The 11,364-nt window shown below is 40.1% G+C and overlaps 1 protein-coding gene across 1 annotated transcript in view; it reads left to right on the plus strand.

Annotated features, from left to right (window-relative positions):
* PCYT1A (phosphate cytidylyltransferase 1, choline, alpha) overlaps nt 1–9,083 on the plus strand; it is a 50,937-nt gene extending 41,854 nt beyond the window's left edge. The window contains exons 4-9 of the mRNA XM_008567480.1: nt 1,029–1,145; nt 1,846–1,997; nt 4,161–4,239; nt 4,721–4,863; nt 6,855–7,043; nt 7,850–9,083. Of these exons, the coding sequence (XP_008565702.1) occupies nt 1,029–1,145; nt 1,846–1,997; nt 4,161–4,239; nt 4,721–4,863; nt 6,855–7,043; nt 7,850–8,056 (887 nt within the window). The 3' untranslated portion in view covers nt 8,057–9,083. The remainder of the gene's footprint in view (nt 1–1,028; nt 1,146–1,845; nt 1,998–4,160; nt 4,240–4,720; nt 4,864–6,854; nt 7,044–7,849) is intronic.
* Nucleotides 9,084–11,364: the final 2,281 nt, after the last annotated feature.

The raw sequence follows: 11,364 nt of genomic DNA on the forward strand, positions 1-11,364 counted from the left end.
TCCCAGAGTGACATCGATGCTCCTGCTATTATTTGCTGCTGCTACAGAGAGATAGTGCTTCCTTTATTCACATAGTGGAATAAGTTACTTGGACTCCTTAGGTTCATCATTTCAAGCACGATGAAACATTATGTCAATTTTATTCTCAGTGTGTGTTTCTTTTGGCTTTGGAATTAGTCTTGTACTCCAGAGATCATTTACTGGCTTCTCTTTCATAGGCCACTACCAGTAAAAATAAGTTGACAATCAGTTCTCTATTATTCTCACTAATGTAGAGGAGAAGAGGAAAAGCTATAATGAAAAGTCCTAAAGTATTTATATTTGATTTTCAAATACTTAGTATATCACCCTCTACTGAGAAGCTTAACATTATGCTCACTACAAAGGAGAAATGCTTCAAGGAATTCTGTTACCACAGAGCGGGGTGACTCTGAGGCTGAGAAGCAATAAATGGATAACGGGTCTACTTAGGTACTCACCCTCCCTCTTTTTCAGTCTCACCCCTTTGGATCACTTCTTACCCTCCAGGAAATAGTAGGGAGGTTTATTTTCAAAACCACGCATTAGTTATTAGTAATCAAGGCAGTTTGAAAATGGGAGAGCAAGCAGCCAGAGTAAAGTTTGACTATACTCTGTTTAAGCATAACTGAAGAATCATAAACTGAAGATAAGGATTTTGAAATCCAGGACATATATCTGGTGAATAACTCTTCCCTTTCACTTCTAAAATAACTTTAAGGAAAATCAATCATTCTTTTGTGGGTGTGTGTACCTGAGAAATTTGGTACAACTGGGCTAACAACGAGAGTTAGTGGTGATGATGTGAAGAGGGTCTTTATAGTCAAGGAATTCTGTGATGTTATTTCTCACAGCCCTAATCCACCCCCCAAATTAGGTTGAATACTCATAGAACACCTTAAGAGAGGGGTATGCAGGAATGGAACAGTCACACAGTGCCATTACCATTTGTCAAATAGGAGGTATTGAATAAATGTATTTTTGTGATAAATTCTTTCATTTGGATTCAGGTGAACGGCCTGTGAGAGTTTATGCAGATGGAATATTTGACTTATTTCACTCTGGTCATGCCCGGGCTCTGATGCAAGCAAAGAACCTTTTCCCTAATACATACCTCATTGTGGGAGGTAAGAAAACATCTGATGACTTTAGGTATCATCCAGCAAAAGACTGGTCTTTTTATTTCCCCTACCTTTATAACCTGAGTACATTGGCCCTTGGTTTAGTTTTTAAATGAAGGATATAGTACAGCCTCTCTAAAACATGAAGCATATGAGGTACTAGCAACCTAAACCTGGAGAGAGGAGTTCCAAGCTCATTGACCTGAGGTGTTCAGTATTTATCCCACTGTTCTTAGTTGAATTTCTGTAGTCATGGGAGAAACACTGACCCATTTGCACACTTAGGAACCACATTTGCTCTAGATTTGAGTTTATCATTTTGAACAACTGAATAACAAAAGTCTGCCAAGCAAATGTTATGTGGTCCAGTCCAATCTTATAAAAATAAAATAGGAAAACATTTTTAAAAGCTTAATTGATGCAGAAATGCATAGTAGGTTCACTGCAAAGTCAAGCATCTTAGTTCTCTGTTGTATAGTGGTCTTCTCCAAAGTGTAGACATACTCTTTAGTAAGTATTGCTCCTGCAGATGTTTCTTGAATAGAAAAAGCATTGTTGCCCAGACTTAGCTATATCCAGAAAATTTTTCTCTAGATGGGGAGGATGGTTGTAATTCTAGGAAGTGGGAGATGGGAGAGGTTGGTAATTGAGGAGTGGTTAAGCAAATGGGACCTTGACTTACAACTTTATGGTGTGGTAAACTTAGTCTGCAGTGATGAGCTAACACACAACTTCAAAGGCTTCACGGTGATGAATGAAAATGAGCGCTATGATGCAGTGCAGCACTGCCGCTACGTGGATGAAGTGGTGAGGAATGCCCCTTGGACCCTGACACCTGAGTTCCTGGCAGAACACCAGGTAAGTGATCGGTCACATGTCTTCTTTCCTTGTTCCAGAATCCCCTCAACTCTCAAGGCTTCTGGCACTTGGGCTAGTTTTCTTTTCTTTTCTTTTTTTTTTTTGAGGGCCAGATTCATACTGGGGGCATACCCATTACCAGAAATTACTGTTGTACCCCTTGTCCCCACCCAATTATCCCCCAACCTCCCTCTCCCTCCTTCTCTCCTCCCAACTCCAATTTGTAGCCCTAGGAATGTTCCCTCCCTCTGTAAGACCATGGCACTATTGTGGTCTTTCTTTCCTTCCTTCCTTTCTCTTTTAGCTTTGGGCTAAAACTAGCTTTATGGCTAGTTTTCCACTAGCCATATTTTATTTCTACTTTCTATGTAAGTTTCACATAGAGGAAATGACAGTGATATTATGAATAACAGTAGTCATCCTTGACATTTATATAGGGTTCGATGGTTTACAAGCACTTTTGTATCCATTATTTTCTATTTGCTCCCCATAATAATCCTGTGGAATAGTTTTTATTTTCACTTTACATATAAGGAACAAGGGCCAGAGAAACCAAATAACATGCTCCACATTATACCATCAGCAGTGCTAGGAACTGAACTCTTCAGTTGTGTTTTTTCGCCCTCCACTATAGGTCCACTGTTACAGCATGCCAGTCTCTTTAGAATATTCATAGCCCCAGCCATGCTCTCAAGAAGTTCATATTCCAGGAAACTAGACAGATTAACATAGACTTCTCTTGTGTTGACTTAAATTTAGTTTCCGGGCTTTGATTTTAGACTAGAAATTGTGTGGGATCAGAAATCAAGGATGTTTCTCACTTTTATTTGGTGAGTTATTATAAAACCCCTTGCCTCTTTTTAGTTCACCCACATTAAAGAAACAGGTTTCCTGTAAAAGGTGCGTATAAAAGATGAGAAGGATTTATAAGGCCAGGTTGGAGGCCCTCAAGCTTGAGGAACCAGCAAGCATATTGTCAGTTCTCTGTAGGGATGTGTGGAATGTTGCGGGTGAATTGCTCAGTGAGGCAGGAAAGAACAAAAGGAGCCAAAGTGCTTCTAAAGCAATACTTGGGTAGGCCTGAAGCCAGGGGATATTTGTTAATGACTATTTAGGATTAGGACAGACTTTTTATAGTTCTGTAGTTTTTTAACATCAATACTTCCAGCCAGTGGCACCAGAGCTGATAGGCAAGATTATTCTTAACAACACAGCCAGGTAGGCCCAGGTGGAAGTATGAAGCTAGAGGTACTTCCTACTTCCCTTTTCTCCTTGTTAGCAGCTTATGCGCAACCATGAGTCTTGCTTATCCCCCATTCTTTACTTTGTTGCCTATGAATTCCTGACAAGTTGTTCATGGGTAATTGAGATGTTAGTTGAGAATCCTTACCCTGTCCTGATGAGCATGCTTCACACTACAGTGACTTCTGGGAGTTGGGTATAGTGGTGTTAGTAATTATATTAGCAAAAGGCCTATGGATTTTTCAGGGAGGAGTAAATAAGTGAGGTTTAGCATGTCTCTCAAAAAGAGTATTGATCCCAGTGCCATTAATCTCTTTTCACTCTTGCAAAGGGTATTGATAGTAATGAAAAGATAGATACTGAGACCTGAAGGTCTTTTATGAGTTTGGGTTTTGCATTTCTCAGGAATACAGATGTGTCTGTTCCAGCGAAAAGGCTCTTGGTTGCTATTTTTGTGTTTCCCCATTTCTCATGGACTGAGAGAGAAACCAGTTAACAAAGAAGTGACCTCTTTCTCATACTTTTAGAAACCTTTATTTGACCAATCCTTTTAGACCCAGGAGACGAGGGAGGTCCCTTCTTTCCTAGGCTGCACCCACTAACTAGCTCACCAACAAATCCTCTAGCCCTCTTGACCAGTGTGGTGACTGATATACAGAGTGAGAGTAGCACTTCCAGTCGATTAGGAAAAATAGCTAGAAAAGAAACTGGCTAAACTTCATTTTTATAATCTGTAAATAGGTTGAGTGGTTTGTGAATGGATTGTGGATTTTATGAGCAAAGCAAAGAGAAATATGTAGAAAACGTCCGTTTGAGGCCTGGCCTCTGCTTATTATCCTTTTTCTGGGCCTGAAAATATTGACCGTGTCTTTCCAAATGGCAGTCATCTTGGGTTTTATATGATATTTTCCTTATTTTCAGATTGACTTTGTAGCCCATGATGATATCCCTTATTCTTCTGCTGGGAGTGATGATGTTTATAAGCACATCAAGGAAGCAGGTGAGTAAGTTGATGTGCATCCTCACTCTATGAGTCTTACGGGCAGCCACAGAGATTCAGCCTCATCACTACTTTACAGAGGAAGCTTTGTATACTCAGAAATTCAACATCCTCTTTCAGGTCACACTGGATAAAAGGTAAAGATGAACATAGCACTTACATCCATCAATTCTTGGTCTAAACATCTACTTTTGATATCTCTCTTAATTTCAGGAAACCTTTCCCCAGTCCCATATTTTTCTTAATATTAAGGCCATGTAGCGCCTTCCTTCCTTACCCCTAACCTTTGATTCAGTCCTCCTTCTGTATGTGAGTATCTCTAGACTTTACTTAGTAATAACAGATTCTGCTTTTTGAATAAAGGAAAAGAGTGTTGCTCCCAGTTTCCATCTAGTCCTACTGCCTGAACTAACCAGGACTTCACAGTGTTTGTCTGTATGTGTTTTTTCTCTCTCTCTCTCTGTATGTGTTCTTGAGTTAGGCATGTTTGCTCCAACACAGAGGACAGAAGGTATCTCCACATCAGACATCATCACCCGGATTGTCCGTGACTATGATGTGTATGCGAGACGGAACCTACAAAGGGGCTACACAGCAAAGGAGCTCAATGTCAGCTTTATCAATGTGAGTTCCAACCTCATCCCAGAGTTCCCTGGCTCTGTAGGATATAAGTTGCCTCCACTGCATTTGAGCTAAACTTGCTTTTCAGTCTGCTGTAATTATCACTCCTCAAAGCTCAATGAATGCCTGTTTGCAGGTAACACTATGCTAAGCTCTTTACAAGGAGAATAAAACAGAGGCAGTTTTTGCCCTTACAGTCTGGTATCAACACATTGATATAAGGACACACAGCCAATGAAATATGAGGGTATTTCAAAAAGTTTGTGAAAAGATTCATATCTTTTAATTCTATTTTTCCACGAACTTTTTGAAGTACCTTCGTAAATAAGAATGCATAACTTATATAGTAAGGTATTTTTATCAATACATTTTAAATGGTTGCTCTTAACTGGTTTTTTTTTTTTTTGGTTGATGGTCTTTTGAAAATCTGATGAAACTCTCACTGTGTGAATAGTAACACAGAACATTCTGCATACAGTTTCCCCACATGGACCTAAATTTTAAAATTGGATTTGTGAAGGCTTAAGTTTATCTTAGCTTCATATTACCCTTTAGAAAGTGTACACATTTTATATTATAAATTAATGACTAGTATTTAATAAAGTTGATTTAATAAGAAGAAAGCTGCTAACTATATCTTCTATGTAATCAGTTTACCATGCTCCCTCACCTGCTCCCAACACAGTGAATTATGCTATGAGAATAGGAGAAATGGTTTCATCTAAATATGATTTATCTATGCAGATAAACCATAGCTGCTGTTAATTTACCTACTAAAGAATCTTTATCTATTTCTCTTAAGACTTGGGTATTTAAAAACCCTAAACATATTCCCTTTCCTCTTCATGATGTGGAAATTTTGAGAATACTTTTCATTTTGACTAAACATCCTCCCCTGCCTCCCCCACCAGAGGGTTCATACCGTTTTTCACTTATCTTTATGGAAGTTGGTAGGACCAAAGAGTATCATCTCCATTTTGTGAATGAGTGAACGGACCTCCAAATACTAAAAAATAAAACACACAACTTATCTAAAATAATAGAATAAGCCAGTGATGTGGGGCTGGGGGGGTGGAAAATCCAGTTAATTAGTTAAGTATAAAATCTAGTACTTGCACTTTCAATCTATTATAATTGGCTTATTCTTGGCAGTATTATTCAGTGATCTTGTTGCTACCTGTACATCTCCATCTAGAATGAAGTTTAGGTCGTGTTGGCCATGTTTATGTTCCAAGTTTATGTTTCGTCTTTAAAAAATCTGACTTCATTGGCTACATGACTGCCTGTTACTGGGCCTAGCCTGTATATTTAGTTTAGTCCCAAGCTTCTGCTGTATTAGAATTATCACATTTTTGTATAAGATCACCATCTAGAGCATATTTTATCATTTATTATGCTAAAGAAATGTGGGGTATATTAAAGCAAAGAAAAATTCTAAAAACTAAAAAAAGTGTCAACCCAGCTAGGGTCCACTCCCCACCCCGCCCCCACTTCCCCTTTGACATGGGTTCTGGGCTGTAATATCTCCACCACTGACAGTTGTCTTTATACTGACTTTGGGACAGATGCTGGGTCTCCTGGGGATGGTACTATTCCTACGTATTACATGTGCAGAACTTTGTCTAAAAGACAAGTTATGAAAACTCAGTGACTAGTAGTTAATGCTTATCTGTTACTATAACATATTCTATATTTATATGACTTCAGAAACTCATATAATTAAAGGACACTCTTTCTGTGGTGTCCAACGTCCAGTCCCACTCCAGAGGGTGGGGCAAATTTGTGTATTTATTTTTGTCCATTCTCTAGGCTAACATGTCCAGAATCCTGTTTAAGGCTTTAGGATGCCATCAATACTTTTTGAAATAAAATATTTCCTATAAAAAAATAAATAAATAAAAAGGGTATCAATAGAGTGCTTGAGCCATGTTTTTTCTTTGGTAGGGAAGGTCAAGATGAGTATTACTTCTCAAAACAATTATTTCTTTACCTAGGAGAAGAAATACCACTTGCAGGAACGGGTTGACAAAGTAAAGAAGAAAGTGAAAGATGTGGAGGAAAAGTCAAAAGAATTTGTTCAGAAGGTGGAGGAAAAAAGCATTGACCTCATTCAGAAATGGGAAGAGAAGTCCCGAGAATTCATTGGAAGTTTCCTGGAAATGTTTGGTCCAGAAGGAGCACTGGTATGTTCTTTCCCATGGGACATTTAGGGAATTTCAGGGAAATTCACAGAATTTCAATGCTGTGGAAAGAATTATAGAATCCTTGAGCAGACAGAGACATCATCCTTGAAATCTTCTCAGAAAGAGGTTACACATTCTCCTAAATAATTTTGCCAGCTCTCTGTCAACCTTGAAATGTGGTGACAAGATAAGCGAGTAGCCTTACCCATCTTATTTCCATATTATAGTTCTACATAGAAGCAAAGGTGAGAATAAAGAATAGTAAAAAGAAAGCTGCCTCCACTACAAATAGCTGCTGCAGGATCCCTGGGTAAACTGGGAATTCTGTTCTTAGGAGAGTAGCAGAGTTTTTTCAAACCAAATAAAAGATCCAGCAAGTGAGCCCTAGGTTAGATATCAGGAAGGATCTGACTGTAAGGGTGTTTGGATACTAGAATATATTATTCAGGAAGAATGTGGGATTTCTTTTTCAGATAACTCTAAAACTGGGCTAGGAACCCTTTTGTCTGAGTTATTCCTTTGTTTTTGCCTGGAAACTTGACTACAAATTAAGTAGCCTTCTAAGAATTCCTTTGACATAGAACTCAAGGAATTGGTGGATAGCAGGTGGGAACCCTTAAATAAATAGTATAGCATAGGTCACTTTAGGGAGGAAATTGCTTAGAATTATAGCTATGTCCCTCCTCTGGCTTATTCAGTTTTAACATTGCAGATTGCACTTATGATCATTTGAAGTCACAGATGCTCCAGTGGTAATTTAGTAGGATCCATAGGTTTCTTCTAATTCTTACTTTTGGTCTCCTCAGAAACATATGCTGAAAGAGGGGAAAGGCCGGATGCTGCAAGCCATCAGTCCAAGGCAGAGTCCCAGCAGCAGCCCTACTCGGGAACGCTCCCCCTCTCCCTCTTTTCGATGGCCCTTCTCTGGCAAGACTTCCCCATCTTCCTCCCCAGCAAATCTCTCCAGGCACAAAGCTGCAGCCTATGATATCAGTGAGGATGAAGAAGACTAAGTTTTCATGCCTCCTTTTCTCTCCCTTCCCTCTGTCCCATCACTTTCAGAAGCTCTCTGTTGAATTCCAAATTGTGATCCTAGCACTAAACCTGAGGACATCTACAAAGGAAAGACGATTGGGACAAGAGGACCTAGGAATGGGAGGACTAAAACAGCCTGTCCTCCAAGAGACTTTAATCACCCACACCAAGAAGAAGGCTGACTATACCTTAGGGGGTCTGTTCTGCATCTACCCTCCTCAAGGACTTGCTTTACTGTTTATGTTTATGTGATCCTGACAGGGAAATTGTCATTTTTATTAATTTTTTAAAAATTAGTCTCTCAAATAGAATAAGTCAAACTAATTTTTTGCCCCTGAGGAGTGGGCAGAAGAAATAAGTGATGTAATACCCAGAGGCCTTTTCTCCCTGATACATTATAGTATTTGCCTTCTGCTCTGAAGCAAAGTGGCTTGCCAAGTCCTTCAAGCAGTGAGCCATGCTGATGGGTGATTTGTAGGGAATATCTTAAGTTTGGTTCCCGTAAAAAAAGCTTAGAGCTGAGTTACAGTCACAAAGCCCCTAAATATACTGCTGGCACATGTGTCAGTGTAGCTGTGGGAAGAAGGAGATCTGAGCCTAACTTTTCTTACTCCCTGAGGAGTTTCTTGTTGGACCCAATGGGGTCCATGAAGATACTGATGGGGATAGAACCAGACCACATGGCATCTACTGCGGTTTTTCTGCTGTGTTCATCTTCTCAGAAAATTCTGTTGCCCAGTTATTTGGGAGCTCTCATCAGTCTTTTTTGCAATCTGCCTTTAAAGAAAGGAACACTTCTAGGGTTACTGTGATTGAGAAGAGTGGGACAATACTCAATCCTGTATATAAAGTCAGTTTAGATTCATTTCCTGCTGGGAGTAAGTCCCTGGCCTGCTACTCCTGTTTCAGTGCTTTTAATCCAGCTTTTTTACATTTTCGTAAATGTCTGCAGTTTGAACTTGATCTGTTAATACATGTTGCTCATAGCCATCGTGAGTATTTAGAGAGATTTGCGCCAAACGTAGAGGCAAAAGCATAAGGAAACACTTTCCTTTCTAATCCAGCTTTTTTACATTTTCGTAAATGTCTGCAGTTTGAACTTGATCTGTTAATACATGTTGCTCATAGCCATCGTGAATATTTAGAGAGATTTGCGCCAAACGTAGAGGCAAAAGCATAAGGAAACACTTTCCTTTCTAAAGCAACAACCTTATCTTGATTTCTACCCCTCTTAAGAATGTTCTTAACTGGATCCACTGCTCCACAGAATGTTTTTGTCTTCCTTTGAGAGCTGCAACTGCCAGTTACTTCCCTTGCCCTCCATTCCTCCAGCAGGCCCATAAGCATGGTAGGTTCTGTCTCCCTTTCTCACATGTACCTGGTGGTTGTGGTCCCACATCCCCTGTTAGGTTGCCCAGCGAGATTCAGCACTTGAATATCAAGTCAAAGAATGCTGAAGCTTAACAGTTGCTGTTGAACATGGTCTAATTTACCCCCCCCCCCCCCCTTCTATCTGCTACATGACCTAGCAGATCGACCATCAGTAATCCTGTAAGTGGATTCAGGGAATATTGCTTATGTCCAGGACCCACCCCTGTCACTCATAAATACCCCTTGTGGGGGTGGAGTTTTCATGTTTTCAGCTAAGAAAACGACATTTTCTCTTTTTTTGCCCCTCTGCTAGGACAGTGAGCACCTCATAGTCCCCTCCCTAAAAACTTTCTGATCAAACCTCTTCTGCCTGAAGATAAGGGGCTAGAATCACTGCCTGCCTCCCTAGATTCTTAAAACTCTCTTCACCCAGAGAGACAGAGCATGGCAGAGGAGAGGGACAGAGAGGGGAAACCTCTGGTTGTTCTCATGGCCCATGAAAAACTACATTTCTGACTCTTCTTGTGAACTGCTATTTTTAGTGTCAAATCTGATTCCCAAAAGCTTTGGCTTAGAATCCTTTCTCTGAAGCAGTTGAAATTAATGTTTTCCCACATTACCCAACTTCATATGACTTCATATTTTAACTTTTCTGCTTTAGTCACCTCTCTTTGGGAATTCTGCCTGTTTCTGTCTGACTTATTCTCCTTGGCAGAGAAAGGCGATAAATTACTGCTGAAGCGCACCTACTTGTTTCCTCAAAGTGCACGTTACCCGAGTGTATTTGAATGGAAGGGAGATGCCCACAATGTGGTTTTCCTCCCTGCAGTCACTCATCTCAAGTTTATTGTCTGGGTCTCACGTGTTTGAGCCTTCCCTCCTCCTCTGCTCTCAGCGGGCTGCTTTTGTCATGCCCTGTGTTTGGAATAGGACCTCTATCTGACAAGAATAGAATGTGTTCTTAGAAGACTCCGTCAGCCCTTTGGGTGAGCTTCTACTGTCTCAGTCTCCCAACACTAGTATATTTTCAAATAATTTTGACTGAAAGCAAAAACGTTTATAACATGACATGTTTGAGATAAATGTGATCCTAGGTGCTAGGCAAGGATGGGTGGATGGAGAAAACTGTTGGAATGATACATTATTTGATCATTTGTGCCTAATTAAATGAGGTTAGAGATTTGTATACCATGACCATAGCTGTGATCTGTAAATCTTCCAATATTGATGTTTGAGGCTGTGCAGCTGTTTCCCATACTCCCACACAAGAGGGCAGTCAGCGTGGATGGGCCAAATGTGGCAGAGATGGGAGAGCCTTAAAAGTTGATTGGCCTCAGAGCCTCTGACTGCAAGAAAAAAGGAGGCTGAAGACAGAAGCCCTGTGAGCAGTGCTGAGGAGGTACCATTTCGGTAGCTACCTTGATGTGGGCTGGGCAGGCAGTTTGCTCTTTTCATGTGCTAGAGTCAGGAGCACTGAAGAATAGAGGTTGAAACTTTAGAGGAATAGAGATGGATCATTTGTACTGCTGCAGCTGCTTCTGATAGCTAGAGCCAAAGACTATTATCTTGTGTAGGTTTAAGTAAGAAGGTTGGGGATGTGAGGAGGGTGAAAATCCTGAGGAAGAGGAAAAATGTGAGGGCGGCTGAGAAAACTTTCGACCCTTTCTGATCACTGATAACTGCTTAGGCTGAGTTACTTGTGGCCACACAGCTGATTAGGCGGTCTCTAGATATTCCCTCCACAACAGTTCTTTACAGTGCTTTGTTATTCTATTTCTGGATTATCTTGACTTGTGGGTAGCTTATTTTCTGAAGCTCATTGCCTTTTTAATCCTATTCCAGATCCTTATCTAAAACTTTTCCAAATCAGTTATATTTTGCTGCTTTAAAAAAAATCCCTAAAAGCCATAGCTTC

Source organism: Galeopterus variegatus, unplaced genomic scaffold (genome assembly GCF_000696425.1).
Source record: "Galeopterus variegatus unplaced genomic scaffold, G_variegatus-3.0.2 Scaffold322, whole genome shotgun sequence".
Taxonomy (NCBI): domain Eukaryota; kingdom Metazoa; phylum Chordata; class Mammalia; order Dermoptera; family Cynocephalidae; genus Galeopterus; species Galeopterus variegatus.